Source organism: Mastomys coucha, unplaced genomic scaffold (genome assembly GCF_008632895.1).
Source record: "Mastomys coucha isolate ucsf_1 unplaced genomic scaffold, UCSF_Mcou_1 pScaffold16, whole genome shotgun sequence".
Taxonomy (NCBI): Eukaryota; Metazoa; Chordata; class Mammalia; order Rodentia; family Muridae; genus Mastomys; species Mastomys coucha.
In genome coordinates, this window is record NW_022196898.1 from 65,387,570 (window position 1) to 65,405,645 (window position 18,076).

At 38.0% G+C, this 18,076-nt stretch overlaps 1 protein-coding gene across 6 annotated transcripts in view; it reads left to right on the forward strand.

The window, feature by feature from the left end:
- Positions 1-18,076, forward strand: part of Plppr5 (phospholipid phosphatase related 5) — a 274,811-nt gene that overhangs the window by 232,054 nt on the left and 24,681 nt on the right. For all 6 annotated transcript variants that reach the window (XM_031375292.1, XM_031375294.1, XM_031375293.1 and 3 more), the window contains one exon: positions 9,543-9,719. In XM_031375292.1, coding sequence (XP_031231152.1) covers positions 9,543-9,719 — 177 coding nt within the window. The remainder of the gene's footprint in view (positions 1-9,542; positions 9,720-18,076) is intronic.

An 18,076-nucleotide genomic window follows, 5' to 3' on the forward strand; every position in this document is an offset into this window, starting at 1 on the left:
AACGGCAAGCCAAATGTCATCGCCATTTTGTAATGGCGATGTGCTTATGAAGTGGCTTCCCACATTTGGGTAAATTTAAAAGTCCAGATAATAATATAAAGTAAAACTATAACAATAATGTTTCCAGGTCTCAAACATGAACTTAAATGAACCCCCGAGTTTATTTGCATTAAAATTGCTGTGTAGCTTGTAGCTTTGCTACCTCATCTAAACTCAGGGAACTGGCTGTTCTACCTCCCGCCCCAGCTTCCCTTGAATCCATGGATAAAAGACACAAACACACACAGCTGTTCATTATTAACTTTCCTTTTGACACAATTGCTGGGCACTACTATCTCCCACCTGGGATAAGTGTGTCCTTATCAGTATTATTATCTCCATGCCTTTCCACCTGCCCTAAACTTTAGTTGCTCTGATACATCTAGTCCCTTCTAAACATCCTTGAATACTATGGCAGCTCCAAGTTTAATTCTCGCAGGCTTTTTATACTTTACAGTGTCATGGGAAACAAAGCCACAAGGTAGCAGAAACTGGGTAATGTATATAGGAAATCTCTTGCCAACTGGAGGTATCACTGTCTTCTACCAAGATTAATAGAAGCTTCAGCCCCTTCCCTTGAGCTTCAAATGTATCTTCTCTTATCATTCCATGTGTCAGCAGGCCAGGAAATCTGCCAGCAAATCCTGACCTGCCTTGACACTGCCTGACAGGCAGGCTTTCACAGAAGCAGGCAAAAAATGGCTCCCAACAACAGAGTCCCTTGAACTAACTAGAAACTAGGGAAGAACAAAAAGAAAAGAAAGTGTGGAAGAGCTAGGATGGTAAGTGTCAGGAAAAAAGTTTAAGGTGGTTTTGACAAGATTGAGTGCTACTTTGAAAAATTCTAAATGTATAGAAAAAAAAGAAAACTTGAACAGGCTTCAACCTCCATTAAGAAGTTACAGAAGACTCAATTGATCACAGTCAGAACAATATGATCAATAACATTATGTAAATATGAAATAAATCCCAATATTTTATTAGATTATATTAACCAATGTTGTCAAAACCTAAGACATTTAAAGATATTCTAACCCTGACATTATTGCCATCCTGTGCACTCATTGCCAGGGCACTACTTGCCAACTGAGATACTGCATGGCTGCTAAGCTCAGTCAGCTAAACTTCTCTCCCTCTAGTCCAGCTTGGTGCCCAATGGGCCTGGCAAAAAGCACACGTCAGAACAGCTTGGGAGAGATCTTTCAGTTTATTGGAGAAGGGGTACTTAGGCCCCTGGGGAGGGCCCAGGGTATCTGGGGCAAGGTTTATATGGTCCTGCACGGGTGGCCAGGGTAGGGGTGTTGCAACATGCTTTATCTGCATGCTCCGGGGCTGTAGAGTGCGGGAGATGGTACTTTATGAGGTCAAACAAAGAGTAAAACCGGAGAACTTTCAGAGTAATACATTCTTATTAGGGTTAATAGTGGAGGAGCAAGTTTTATGGCACCAGGTTAGGAATGAGGTGGTAGCCAACTACTGTAGTCATCATGTTTGAGGTATCTGGAGTTGAAGCTCTCTCAACCTTCCTAGGCAACCCGTCATTACACTCCCACACTTAATTACCAAATATGGACCGATAAGTTGGGCTGATAGTTTGCCATCTAAAGAGCCAACTGGTCCTCAGGTTGCCCAATGTGTAGGTATATTAACAGCACACTTACATTTGTAAGCTTGCTGCATAGATTTCCTGTATCTTAAAAGAATAAGAACTAGACATTATAAAATGAAAAAAAATTTTTTGAGTTTGTATTATCCAAGGAGGAGAAAAGCTTCTCATTTCTCTCTTTGCTGTAGCACTGTGTATAATTTTATCAAGAAAGAGGAAGGAAAAGTGCACACACTTTCATATGGTGTGATGCTTGAAATGACAAGATGTTCTCCACAGTTGCAAGAATTTGAACACTTGGTTTCCAACTGATGGTCCTGTTTGGGATGTCTAGGAGGCATAGCCATGCTGCTGGATGTGTCATTGGAGGAGGGCTCTGAGAGGACTCTTGTCATTTCTAGTGTGCTCTCTCTTTTTGGGTGCTTGTGGTTCAAGATGTGAGCTGTGGGCATTCCGTTCTTGTCTCCATGACTGCCATGCTTCCCTAGCAGGACAGCGAGTATTAAACTGGAAGTCACATAAACCAGTCCATCTATAAATTTCCTTGGTCATGGCGTTTTCTCTCAGCAGTAAGAAAGTAATAGACATAGGATAATTTGACAAAAACAAAGACTTATGAAATATCTTCCTGAGAGGCAAGTCCCTTCTCTGGCTAAAGCTGTGCCTCTAGCTTTTTGTTTTGTGTAGTATGAAATTTCCAGTGATCTTTTTTAAAGAATTCTTTGGAGTCTAGTCTTTCAATATGATAGCCAAAGAGAGTGATACACAAGTATCTCTTTAGATTTTCTACTCAACATGAGGCTGCTAGTCTTTGGCTACAGGTGCATTGGTGATCCAGGTTTCTCAGGAGTATGACCACTGAGTTATTTTTACCTTGGGAGAGAATATTGAGCTGTTTAGTCAATTGTGAAGAGGAAATCAAAGGCAAAGAATGCCTGACCATCATTTATAAGGTGTGACCCTTCAGGGTTTAAATAGAAGGGAGGAAATGATGAAATAGCATGATGAAAATCATGCACACTGGAGAAGGAATCCAGCAAGTCGAATAAGCACTATCTTTCAGGCATTTCTTCAGAATCTTTATCCTAAAAGTATAATGTTTCCCACTCTTGCTCCAGTTTAATAACTGCAGGTATTTTGGCTTTACTACAAAAGTACTGTGCTAAGCACGTTAGCTATGCTATGTATTAATCCTTATCACACTGTGGAGTAATATCTTATTTTTCATTTGTGTTTGTAATCTACTACAAATCTCTAAATCTTCCACTTGCTTGCAATTTCTTATGAATATGTTACCCAATCACATGAGTTTTTGAAAACAACGTCCCTTGATTGTAGCTACAGAGAAATACTTGGTGAAGCCATTGGTAGAAGGAACACAGATATTCTATGATAAAGCTAGGAAAGGTGAGGGATTAATTTGCCACTAGAATGTCCTCAGTGCTGACCAGATGACAAGTTCATTTTAGCCCAATGGGCTCATAGTCTTCTTGTCAGAAGTGATTATTGCAAAGCAAATGTGTCTCCTAAAAATATAAGACTTAATAAAAGCAGGAAGACAATTTTATAAACAAATATATAAGTCAATTTTAAATAGTGATGTAAACAGACATGCTTTCATTTGTGTCTTATTTATTTTTCTATTGCTGTGACAAGACAGTATGACCAATGCAACTTACAGAAGAAAGAGTTTGCTTGTCACTTACAGCGTCAAATGGTTAGAGTCCATCACCATCACCTCTAAGAACATGACCACATATAGGCAGCATGGTGCTGGAACAGTAGCTAAGGGTTTTCATTTTGATGTACAAGTATGAGGCAGAGAGAGCTAACTGGGAATGACATGGATTTTTGAAACTTCATTCCCTACACTCATGATAGACCTCCAACAAGGCCACACCTCATAAAGGTTCCCCAATACTTCCATCAATAGAATACCAAGCATTCAAATATATCAGCCTATGGGGGCCATTGTTCAAATCACCATGATTTGCCTTATGCAAACATTAGAGTTGGAACACTCCTGTTATTTTTTTCTAGTTCCAAGCTATATGTTCCAATCACATGGCATACTTATTTTACTCCATAAAGCATTTTTATAAATCCTAGTATTAATTAATCCATACATTAAACAAGTACTGCCTGAGTATAGTTGTTTTTTATTTACCATGGAGAATACCACAAACACAGCAACTTTGAATAATTAAGTATGTTATCTTAGAGTTTCATAGGTCAGAAGTCAAATATGGGTCTCCTTGGGTTAAAGTGAACTTGTCATTTGATGGCTAACTATGAAGACATTTTAGTGGCAAATTAATACCTCACCTTTCCTAACTTTATCATAGAATATCTGTGTTCCTTTCATCCATGGCTTCACCAAGTCTTTCTCTCTGGCTACAACTTAGGGGATGTTATTTTCAAAGACTTATGTGATTGGGTAACACACTCATAAGAAATAGTAAGGGAGGTTCATAGATTTCCTCTGGGGACTCATATTCTTCTTGTCATAAGTGACTACTCCATGGCAGACATTGCTCCTGGAAATACCAGAAATAATAAAAGGAGAAAAACAAGTTAATAAACACACACACACACACACACATATAATAATTTTAAGTAGTGATACCTTTCATGCTTCTTTCATGCAGTAAGTTTTGAATGTCTACTGTGTAAAAAGCCTACACATCTCAGATACAGCAGTGAATGGAAAAGGTCATTTTGATGGAGTAGTGTAATCAAAAGAAACATGATGTTATATGCATTATTTTAAAGAGAGGCAAATGTTACAAAATACTCTCCTCTTGTCCTCTCTCTCTCTCTCTCTCTCTCTCTCTCTCTCTCTCTCTCTCTCTCTCTCTCTCTCTTTCATCTCAGCATTTGCACCTCACTCAATCTTCTCATTATTAAGTCTAGTTTTATTGAAGACTTCCTGGAAGTTGGGCCAAGAGCCAAGCACAGAGTTTACAGTTTAGGACTGGACTTGATTTCTATGTCTTCCCTGGGATACAAGAGACAAGTAAGACAAATACCAACCAGACCTGGTGGCACGAGCTCCAAGAAGATGAGCAAGGTTCTTTGAGAACTCATGACTGAATTTCATGGATTGTGTCCTATATCCAGGTTTGCTCTGCACAAGATTTTCGGTTTCCCCAAGCCTGGATCACCCACCCATACCCATCCTTCAGGATCAAACCTTAGATGCTTTCTCTTTTGAGAAATTTAACACAACCATTGGCACATACGTACATTTTCTTAAACATGTTGATACTCTTTAGTAAAAGAAAATGAGTTGGAAAATCCATGTGTATATGTATCAATCATTTTATAAATTTAAATAAGCAAAGATACATATGAAGAAATATATACTGGAGTATTAACAGGAATCAAATGATGAGCTTTGGCCTTCTGCATCTTCTTGCTATTGGACATGTGTAGAAAGGGTGAGTAAGGACTGATAACACAGCTAAATGCACAGGCTGTAAGCGTCCACAGATTCTTGAGGATGGAGGAAAAAACTATCCTGCTCAAATCACACTCTCCTTCTGTTTGTGTTTATTTTAGCTACATTTTCACATCTGGTTAACCTAGATGGTTTCATAAGTGAATTAGAAACCAACAAAGCATAAATAATCAATTTCTGGTCTACATCCAGTTTCCTTGATAGATCATTATGCTATAATTTCTCCTACTACAGATTAGCCTTAGTAGACTTTCTGCAAGGATCACACAAATAAACTCTTTATATGGTACTTGTTTTCATAAACTGCTCGAGAGTTGCCAAGTTCAAATGAAAATTTCTTTAATTTGTCTTTTGTTATATTCATGGTGGTTATGTTTCAACAGTATGTGTATTTTCCAAAGCATTGTTGGTATTATAAATCTTATACTTATGGTTTGTAAAATTCTTCTCACCTTTGTAATTCCACTAGCTCTGGAAATTCTGTGACCTCCCACACTCCATTTTGGGTTGGGACATTAGCCTCGAATTTAATAGAAGAAAAGCCAAACTTAAATTCTTTCTAATAATGATATTTTTTTTCAAAAACAAACAAAAAGACAAATGATTTTTTTATAAGGCAAATGAAAAAATGCACTACATCAGAACTTCTTTTTTTTATTATTTTTTATTAGATATTTTCTTTATTTACATGCAAATTTCTCCCTTCCCAGTTTCCCCTCTAAAAAACAAAGAAACAAACAAAAACAACAAAAACAAGCCCCAGCTGCCTCCCCACTCCCCATGCCTGCCACCCGCCCTCTCCTGCTTATAGGCCCTGGCATTCCCAATGGTATTTTTACATTAGTTTCCACAGTGGTGAGGTTGATCGGGAACCTCTCTGTGAGCTTTCTTAAGTCAGTAGGGTAATTTAAGAAATGAGTCATCTTTCAATTTGAAGCAGCTATAGACCAAGCCAACAGTTTGTAGTAGCAGAATTGACCAAGGAAGAGTTAAGTTGTATCTGAGAGGAATGATGGCAAGCATTTACCAAAGCCATAGAGATTCTTTAGGGAATTTGTCTTCATAGTTTCCTCCAATGATGGAGCAGGGTATCTTGTCACTCTTAGAATGCCATGCTGACATCTTTGTGTGGTGTGTGTGTGTGTGTGTGTGTGTGTGTGTATGAGAGAGAGAGAGAGAGAGAGAGAGAGAGAGAGAGAGAGAGAGAGAGAGGGAGGGAGAGAGGGAAGGAGAGAGACAGACAGAGACAGAGAGAGACAGAGACAGAGAGAGACAGAGATGAGAGAGAGAGAGAGAGAGAGAGAGAGAGAGAGAGAGAGAGAGAGATCCAATTCTCTTGCATTGTCAGGTACTCTGAGTCTCTAAGCCATTTTTCCCTTACCCCCCCCTAAAAAAACAATTCAAGTAAGACACTCAATGTAAGCAATTCAAGGAAGGAAGGAAATAAGTCTTATGATAAGCAGTGACTAAGACCTTTGTTCGTAGTCCCTTTCCATTTTTTCTTTGCCAATGGTGCCACCTCAAAAATAAAGTTGTGTGGTCCACAATAAGCTTTATCTTGATGCATTTCTTTCATTTCTAAAATGAAGGTAATAATGATAAGTGATTTATAGGATTATATTAAATATTTAGTGAAATGAAGTTTTAAAAGCATTGCCTTGGACACAAACCATTCACTAAGTGACAAATATAAGAGATATTAGCATGATTCATTTCATTCAGTTAATTCACATTTACTATAATAAGGGTAGAGTATCTTTTGAGTTTTGCAGATGTGAAGAAATCAATCAAACTTCTGTCTGTGTTTAAAGAAGATTCCATGAGAGGTTCAAATTCTATGTACCATTCAGACAAGGAATTACCCTCTTAACAGGATCACTGCAAAGCCTCCCTAGCTTGACATTCTTGCTATTCTTGCAGGCAGATTTCTTTAACACTCTCTCACAAGAGCAGAAGCATCCTTTGCTCTTTCTCATCTTCCCCTGGGTATTCCTGTTTTCTCTAACTGACATGATTATGAACCCAGAACACAGGCTTAAAAAAATCTACATATCTTAGTCGACATGTCATTAGCCAACTGACACAATCCCTTTTTCTTCCTTTTATAGTTCACCCAGAATATTGAGCCCTGACACAAATTACAATGAGCTAGAATTTGGCCATGGGGAGCTAGAGTCATTTGAACTGCTTATGAATGCATGCAGCTTCTTCTGGATGATAGCAGGCTGCAGATATTACCCCAGAAAAACGAAAGCAAAGAAGATAATTATTGAATTTCATAGTATTCTAAAATGGTCATTATGAAATGAAAAGCTTAGACACTACTTTTTTGATCTACCCTCATAAGCAAATGCAGCTCCTATCTGACTCGAGATAACAGTCAAGATTATAGAATATAATACATAATAGCCATCCATAAATGTTTTCCTTTTTTATATAAAAATTAATTTATTTTTTACACTCCATATTCTGTTCTCCAACCCCCTCACCCACCTCCAACTGCTGCACATCCCATACCTCTTCTGTACTCCTCCTGTCTCCATGTGGATGCCTCCACACCCCAATCCCACCTTACCTCTAAACTCCCTGGAGCCTCCAGTCTCTTGAGGCTTAGGTGCATCATCTCTGAATGAACACATATTCAGAAGTCCTCTACTGTATGTGTGTTGGGGGCCTCATATCAGCTGGTGTATGCTGTCTGTTTGGTGGTCTAGTGTTTGAGAGTTCTCAGGGGTCCAGATTGATTGAGACTGCTGGTCCTCCTGCAGGATTGCCCTTCTCCTCAGCTTCTTTCAGCCTTCCCTAATTCAACAACAGGGCTCAGCTGCTTTTGTCCATTGGTTGGGTGCAAATATCTGCATCTGACTCTTTCAACTGTGTGTTGGGTTGTTCAGAGGGCAGTCATGATAGGTCCCTTTTTGTGAGTGCTCCATAGCCTCAGTAATAGTGTCAGGCTTTGGGACCTCCCCTTGAGCTGGATCTCACTTTAGGTCTGTCACTGGACCTTCTTTTCCTCAGGCTCCTCTCCATTTCCATCACTGTAATTCTTTCAGACAGGAACAATTATGGGTCAGAGATGTGACTGTGGGATGACAACCCCATTCCTCATTTGATGCCCTGTCTTTCTGTTGAAGTTGGGCTCTATAACTTCCCTCTCCCTACTGTCAGACATTTTATCTAAGGTCCTCCCTTTGATTCATAAGAGCCTCTTACCTCCCAGGTCTCTGGTGTATTCTGGAGGGTCTCTCCAAAGTGTTTTTCTAAGTGCATTATCAGTACCAGATATTCCTGTTATCAACACTATACAATCTAGTTGTACTTTCAAATCTGCCTCTTACACAATAACAGTATAGTTGACTTGAACACTAACTGACACTATCCACTTGAAGTCAATAGGTCCACTAATAGAATGATATGTGATTTCAGTTCTGAACAATGAAGCTACATAATAAGTGAGATTGGGAGAACTAAATTATTTCTGAGCATGCCAGCTCACAACTTGTATTTATTTCCTTCCGTGTAACCAGTTGACACTCTGTGCTCTGTATTAACATTTAATCTCATGTTTTCAGACAGCAACATACAAAGCCAGCCTTGGCTCTGCTCTGACTAGACAACCTTCTTTTCAGGCATGTCTTCACTTAGATGTTTGGTAGAAATTGTCACTTAACTTTTTTCTAGCTATTTTTACAATTCTTATTTGATCAAGTATCTGTCTTTCCCATAAAGTGCATACAGATGGAAACCCTAATACGACATCAATGTTCCCTTCCTAATGATAATGTTGAGAAGGATCAAACATGTAAACTCAGGTGAAACTAAAGTGCAAAGAAAGTGTGTGAGAGCTGGAGGATAGGAGGGTCCTTGGGATAACTCTGTTCATGTTCCTTGATGTCGGATGTTGTTGCATAAGAATTGGTTGCTATAGAACTGAGGAGATGCCTCAGCAGATAAAAACACACACTGCTGTTGCTTGATTCTCAGCATCCATATCCACAGCTCACAACTGCCTATAACTCGAGCTCCAGGGGATCTGATACATTTGATCACAGCCGCATATATGTGCACACATGGTCATTAGTAAGAAATGGCCATGCCAGAGAAGTAAAATCAAATAATTTGCATTGCCCACTTAAATTCCACAATTATGAAATCATCATTAATTAATCCATCCCAGGTGTGGTGGGACACACCTATAATCCCAACAATCAAGTTCAGCTCTATGTAGGGAGTTGGAAGGTCGCCTAGGTTACACAGTTCAAATTGCTCACAACCAACATTTATTAAACTACAAAAATCATACACTGTAGGTGATTCCTAAAGCCATACAGGCATATATAATTGATAACTATATTTTTGTAATTTATTCATAATGCATTTCATGTAAATCTCAAGAAAGTGCCTTTGTGTAAAGTCTTGTTTTGTTTGCTCTTTCAGATGTACATTACCAGCACTATCAAGGCCAAAGGAACCAGACTTGCTAAGCCTGTCCTGTGCTTGGGATTAATGTGTTTGGCCTTCCTTACTGGACTCAACAGAGTAGCAGAATATCGAAATCATTGGTCAGATGTGATAGCAGGCTTTCTAGTTGGAATATCTATAGCAGTATTTCTGGTAAGTTCAATTTTAAAGAATATGCTTGTTATTTTTTTTAAACTTTTAATAAACCACCTCTAAGAAAATGCAAGGATGAATAACAGTTTGTGATATATAACATGACAATATATATGTTTTTAAGTACTCATTTCTTCTTTCTTGCTTATTTATTCTTAAGATCAGGTTTGGGGAAGAATAATAAATTAATTCCACACTTAAAATACTTTTATATAAAATGGGGAAAGACTATAGAGTCCTCCTCAAGAACTAGTCCTTACATTTATTTGTGTGTGTATGTGTGTGCGTGCATCCATGCACGTGAGTGTGAATATATGCACAAGTCCACATGTGCCATGACATGCATGTGCAGGTTCAAAAGACAACTTCTAAGAGTGGGTTCTCTCCTTCCACCAAGTAGGAGTTGAAGGTTAAATTCAGTGATCGAGTACTTTTAACCACTAACCCAATGGCCCTCAACCTGTGGGTCACTATCCCTTTTGGGATCTAACCACCTTTTCATAGGGGTTGCATATTAAATATTTACATTATGATTAATAACAGTAGCAAAATTACAGTTATGAAGAAGGAACAAAGAATACTTTTATTTTGGGGGTCTTCACAACCTGAGGAATTCTATTGAAGATTTGCAGCACTAGGAAGGTTGAGAACCATTGCCCTAAGCAATCTCACCTGTCCCTCCTCAATTAGTTTTGTAGACTGAGTTGATTGTATAATTACAAAAGTCCTTAGGATAGTTTACTTCTATTGTATTAAAATGTCCTTGAGGACCCAAGTGCTTCACATGTCTACTCTGTGAACTCCATGAAATCTATGCCACAAATGCTCCCACAGCCCATGATTGCAATATATATCACTTCATCTCAGGAGCTAAATAGTCAGAGACAGTGACAGAGATGCAATCATGCCTAGTCATGTCTTCCACACAATGAAGAATATGCAGAGACTTCTAATGGTGTGCCACCTGTATGTATGTCTGGTAAAAAAAAAAATTATGCTTGCAATGTATCTACAATTTGGTTAGAAGATTTTAGTCTGAGTTTCAGATTTATCAGTCTATTATTTGTGGGGGTTCATACTGACTTACCTAGATGACTAGGTATATAGTTTATAAATCAAAAGGCTTCTACAGGGACACATCTCCTTTTCTTTCTTGTGGCTGTGATTCTCAAGGTCACTGGGAGTCTCTCAATGGAAAGCTTTTAAAAAAATCCATGATGGGTTGAAAAGTCAGTTCAAAGTATCCCTCCCTGTCATAAACTGAGTTTGTATTTACAGTCAGAGAACAGGAGGAGAGCCAAAGTAACCTGATCCACTGCCTTTTATGGTAGTAGTCTGGCTGCTCATGACCTCTGATTGGCTAGAGATTGAGCTGCAATGAATGGCTGAGATTCAGTTGCTTGGTTACAGGTGTAGTCCTAGATAGGATGCAGATTGTTTACTGTTGAGACTTACAGGCATTTTGGCTAAATTTCATCATCCAACTACAGCAAGAGACTTGGGCTAAAATTATCATTTAACACCTCAGCCTCTTTGAATTCTCTTACTGCCTCTTGAAACTCTGGAGGAAGCATGGATCAAAAACTTTCCCTGCTTTCACTCACCAACGTTGAAACTGGTTAACATTTAGAAGAAACAAAACAAAACAAAAATTTGATGGAAATTATGATGTCACCATATTCAGCTCCCTAGATGTAGATTATCTTCTCTGGCATTTCATCAGCCTTCTTCCATTCTTCCCCTGGCCATTGCTATCTTCCTGTACTTTTAGAAAGCATCATAGTGCCTTAATGAAATACTTTAAAACCAGAACCCTAGTGACTTCTCAGACATGTGCCTGAGAACTTGATAAATGAAGAGCTATGCTGTGGATTTCCCCTGAGTTCAAGACCCTCTATTGTGCATATTCAATCAAGGAATGTATAGTATTTAGATTCTCTTTAAATATTATGATACATGAGAAAGATGACTCCGTGAACAGTTCTCACCAAACAAGTGCTTCAACCATGTAACTAAATATGAATTATGCATTCATCAATGATAATTTATTATTGTGAATGCCTATAGGTAACAATTGGTGAGCCAAGGAAGGTCATGTAATTATGGCCTGTCTCCAGTGAGAAAATTTTGTTTTGTGGATTAGCTTATTCCCTCAAACTCCCCTTCCTTCTCTTACATCATAAAATAAAATGCTGCCAAGTCTCTACCCAAATACAAGTACTGTGCTTGGTGATGTGAATAAGTATCCGAGAAAAGATGCTCATATGTTTAAATATGTTACTATGTAGAAGGAAAGCAGACATGGAGCTTCATAGAGGATTAAATACAACATGAATAATACTGGAGACATTAACTTTATTGGAATGACATAACAGTCAGGAAGGATGGATCAACTTGGGAAACATAAAATAAATAGGTCTGGACTCCGTGTAAGGAAGGAGAACAAAACATGGAACACAGAATAAATATGGAAGTCTACATAAGGACATCAAGCATACAATCATTCCTAGGCTGCAGGCCCATCACACAGCTTATGCAAGAGAAAGAGTAGAATCCTAGAACAGTACAAGTTCCCCGTCATGAATGACAGTGGGGGTGGAAAGGCTGTGTGAATCAGGAGAAAATGTGGACTTTATTTATTTGTTTAAAATGTAGATGAACTAGGAGCCACTGCCTTCAAATGAACAGAATGAGAACAAGCTTGTTTCATTCCCAGCTTCTTCATGTACACCACTTTCTCCCCATTGACTACTTTACTGAGTCTTTCTGTGCTCCTGGATCTCTCTTTAAATGAGGGAAATCACAACTTCCCTAAGGACTCATTCTTGAACTTACAGAAGGGTAAAGAAAATAGTACATGCTTAGGGAATGGCCACAGGAATGCCTGAAGAACAACTCCATGAGTGATAGTGTGCTGCCACTCATTACCTTTTACCCTAGGAGATTTGTGCTTTAAGTATATATTCTAGAATTAAACTGGAGGTAAAGATAGAGAAGATGTGCTATGAAGAATGAGGGAAATAAGCCAGTGTAAATTTGACCATAGAGACATGGAGAGAAGGGAGAGTCTTTGGAAGGGAAAAGGAAGAGGGAGGAGAGCCTGAGGGAACAGAAGATGATGTGCATGAAGTACAGGCAACAACTTGTGATGACTCCCAGGTTCCTCATTTGGACAGCCCAGTAGAGCATTTATCTTGTGCAGCAACTGCAACTCTGGCTGGCAAATATTCTGCAATTATCTTGTAGTGTTTTGGGATTCTAAACTGATTCCAAAATAAAACGAACATGACTCTACTCCGAGCTGCTGTCTTGGTTGAAGGACACCTCCTCCGATCACCATTATCTATATGTGGCATTTGCCTCTGACTCATTCTACTGGTTCATCCCCCACAATCAGTGATTCATCTACTTCAAGTTCATTTCCGATACCCAAATTATCCTTGTATCTTATCCCAGTTCTTCTGACCAGAACTTCTTGTTTCCTGTTTCATGTATAGATACAGCTCCTTCCTGACCCTTTGCTTCAGACATCCTCATACAACCACCTTGCTGTTTCTGTTTATATTATAACAGTTCATTGCCAGTAACAAGAAAAACCACAACCCTCCCTGATATATCAACTCCAGACACCTCTAGGGGCCACCATGATCTGTTTATTTCCTAGTGAGAGGTTCCCTATCCATTCCACTGTGGACATAAATCCAGCTCTTGAAAGTACAATCAGCTCCCTACCCTTATCACAAACAAGTCCTGTCCTTCCAACATCTCTCTCTCTCTCTCTCTCTCTCTCTCTCTGTGTGTGTGTGTGTGTGTGTGTGTGTATGTGTGTTTTACAGAGGTGAGTGAGAAGGGGGAATAGTTGAGACCTGTCTTTGTAGGTGTGTGACACCACACATTTCACTTACATTTCACTATTCCTCCAATAGTGAGACTATCCCCAGGCTATATTCAGAAAGACTCCTGTGCTTTCTCCCTTCTTTTTGTTTCTCCATAACACAAGTCCTAGCTACCACATCTGATGGTTTTGTTTCACCGTCCTTCTTTGCAACAAAGGTAAACTCTGCTTAATTTGTTCACTGCTTGTCTTTGCAAGTATCTGGAACAAGGTCAGGTATACGGGTAGAATGAATGAATGTATGAATAAGTTTAACTGACTACCTTGACTTCTTTGAAAGGCTTAGTGAAATTCCATGTGTAGTAAGCATCACTTTGTTGCATTCTGTACCATGCCCATTCCTTACAATTTGACCCAAATCCTCTACATAGCTTCAATTTGGCTAGGACAAGACCCATTCTTCCTAGGCAGTAACTCTGATCACCTAGCTCTCTCATTTTCCCCTTGATTTCTGTCACATATCAGTCTATGCTGTTAGCATCCTACAAGGTGTTACATTGTGTTCTACATCTGTCACTCATCCCTGTACATTGTGCAAGGGTAAAGAGTAGAGCCATTGTGCTTAGTAAAATACTAAACAAATAGTTCTTGAGCACTAGTTATTGATATTATTGTTGTTATGAAAATAGATGACATGAAGTCTATTCCAAACATGATACATAGTATTGTTGGCAGAAGTGACCTGCTTGATCGATCCCAATAATAGCTTGTCATGTTACTTTACATAAGAGTAAAAATCATTGCAGAATTTCATTGAGATATATTGTCCTCACTTTACAGATTAAAAATTGAGACCTAGATACAGCAGATAGCTTGACCGTGGCCTTGTCTCATTAAAGATAGTATATAATAGAACACCAAAATTAAGAGCCAATACTGTTTTACTTCCCAATGTTAATAATACAGTTATTGTGGAAAAAGAAAAGTGAATATATAAATAAATTTATTATCAATACTACATAAAGAAACCAAAATGTGTACATCAGTGGTTTATAGGTACAATCTTTATAAAAGAATATAGACATACATGTGTAGAAACCATTGATCTAAAACTACAGTGTTTGAAAGGAAATTAAGTTTAAACCATTTTGGCATAGACATATACCATAAAATTTGTCACCTGAATGTATGTTCATTCATTAGTGTGCTCATTCACAAATGATTTCACTCACTGTGACAGTGGGATACAGAGGTAGAAAACTTCACATGGGGTTCCTGATTTGCACAGTATAGAGTCTGAGAAGAGACACAAAGCAAGGTATTCCCTTACCTGCTATGAAATGTCATGATGAGACTAGTGTTCTAACAGACAGTCTTAGAGTTCTTTCTATTTGATCACAGGGCAAACAAACACACTGAACACAGGAAGCGTTCCTAGCTGAGGGCTCAGAGAAGACTTCTGTAAGACAGCCAGGAGATAAAGTACTTGTTGTACAAATGTGAACACTTCATATCTATAGCCTATAAAATGCTGAGTGAGTAAGGTAGCCTGTCTGTAACTTCAGCACAAGGGAGGCTGAGAACGAACACATTGGGGACAATCTGCCTAGCTAGACTAGTAGATTTGTTGAGCTCTTAGGTTGAGTAAGAGATTGTGCCTAAGTGTAAAAAGGTTACTGGAATTTATCTGTTGTCAACCTCCAGCCTGGGCACATGCATGTACATGTCTATGTAAGCAAACACACACGCACTCACATACATGCATCTTCCTCCTTTTATTTGCTAGTGGAACATCAATTCTAAACTTTTGAAAGTAGCACACAGCATTTTTATTTATTTAAATAAGAAACTGAAGAAGACCTAGTTATTTCCCTGTAGTTGAAATAAAAGGTGTTAAGAAGAATAATTAGGCCAATAAATAGCATTCTGTATGTATCTACTATGGGTTAGATGCTTAAGTGTTTCACAGATAAATTCTAGCTGCTTCTATTATGTCAACCTGAATTTTCATTAAAACAGAGAAATAAGAAAGAACCTTTCAAAGACTCTTCTAAATACACACACACACACACACACACACACACACACGATACATGCAGCCTACAAACTGAATGTGACTTACTGCCTGCTTTATTATGAGAAGCTTATTGGAATGTTAGCATGGCTTTTCTCTTACAGTAAAATAGCTACTTTTCCTTCAAAAAGAAAGAATTAAGTAGTTACCCTTGACTATAGCCCTATAATACCCCCAAATATATATATATGTATATATGTACACATATATACATAATCTAATATATATGCAATTATATATTATACATATATATGTAATATGCATGTATTGCTTAAAAGTATAACTAATAAAAACACAAGATGAATAAGTAGCAAAGTAATCATGCCTAATTTCTGAAGCTCACATTTATGATAGCTGAACTTTTAAAGTTCTGCACATCTAAGTACACAGTAACTTCCTTTTAACTGAACTTATTTAAAATATTTCAACAGTTCTTTTCAAATGTCCAAATTTCTAATTATTAATAATTACAATGAAAATGTCCAAATGTAAGTATGTGTGCTTGTGTATGTGTGCGCACATGCACATGGCTGTGTGCTGTGATATGGCTGTGAAACTTTGTGTCATTGTTACTGTTATGTAAAGTTACCAAATCTACCCTTCATATGTTAGCACAATGCTCATTCATCACACTGCAGCTTACAGACTGAATTTAACCCACTGCCTACGTTAGTAAGAGAACCGTATCAGTGTGTTTACATACCTCTTCTCTTATGAACAGATGAAATTGCTGCTTTCCTGGCAGAAGGGAAGAGTTGCATAGTTTCCATTGATCATGACCCCATACCACTGAAATATTTACTAAATTATTTAATAGCTTCCCTTTACAGATAAAACATTATGACTCTATTCTTTGAGCAATCAATTTCTTTTAATCCTTAGTGGGATTCCGAGAGTGTGAACTTCATAAGATGGAAAAGAAATAAAAAGTACCAAATAACTACCTTCAAGACCTTACCATCCTTACTCTAAAGATCAAGGTGCAGGGAAAGTGTGTGTGTGTGTGTGACTGTGTGTGTGTGTGTGTTTGTGTTTAGAAAACTCTCTGAACGGACCTTGGTTATCTCTTTGTTTTAATGAAAATTCATGGAAAAATATAGTATTGTACTATCAGGTTTTGATCTTTTTGTTTTGTTTTGTTTTGTTTGAGATAGGGTTTCTCTGTGTAGCCCTGGCTGTCCTGGAACTTACTCTGTAGACCAGGCTGGCCTCGAATTCGAAATCTGCCTGCCTCTGCCTCCCAAGTGCTGGGATTAAGGGCATGAGCCACTTTTTAAACATATAGTTTTGCTAGGACAAAGGTAAGTTAAAAAAAAGGTAAATTACAGCTTGCAAGAAAATAATGTAACATAAAGTATCATTTTATATGTTATTATCTTGTATCCTTGTAAATTTTATTCAAGAATGGGTGAGTAACCAAGACTTAAGTGATATTTAGAATTTTCAGTAATAATGGCGCTGGGGAGGTGACTCAGTGGTTAGGAGCACTCTCTGCTCTTGCAGATGACCTGCGTTTTGTTCCCAGAGCATACACCTCGGCACACAACTGATTGTGACTCTATTTCAGGCCATACATCTTCCTCTTCTGACTTCCTTGGACACCAGGCATTCACATGATGTACATAGACAATAGAGACCAAGCACTCATATGTATAATATAAAATAAATCTTTTAAAAATAGAAATAAAATACTCAGTAGTAAGTTTAACAAAAGTCTTACAATGATGATTTTGTGAAAATATAAAATTTACTTTTTTATTAGATATTTTCTTTATTTACATGTCATATTTCCCAGTTTCCCCTAAAAAACAAAACAAAATCCAAAAAACAACAACAAGATAAAACCCTTGTTCCCTCCCCCTCCCCCTGCTCGCCACCCTACGCTCTCCTGCTTACTGGCCCTGGCATTCCCCTACACTGGGGCACAGAACCTTCACAGGGCCAAGGACCTCTCCTCCCATTGATGACTGATTTGGCCGAAAATATAAAATTTAAATGTACCACTATCGATCAAGAATTTACTTACTTAAAAATAAGTGTTAGGCTGAAACTACAAGTACTGTTTAATCTAGAATATAAAGCCCAGGAAAGGAGAACAACACATTATCCTACGGTTAGTATAAACTCACCATAGTAAATAATTTTTCTGCGTTGCTTAAATCATAATTTCTTAAATGTGGTTCATCTGCATTAGAAATTTTGCAGTAAATTTAAAGGTTCCTTCTCCTGTACCCTATTCTTCACCTACTAAATCAGAAACTTTAGAAAATGAATGAGTCGTGTTTATTTTTGGCATTATAGGAACTTAATTTTCATACATGATTCAGTTCATTCTTTCACCTCTGGGATATAATCAGATGAAATGAGGGTCAATTCTCTTTATGTGAAGGGTCTTCTATTTCAAGAGTAGCTCTGGTAAGCTATTGTTCAAATCATATATATATATAT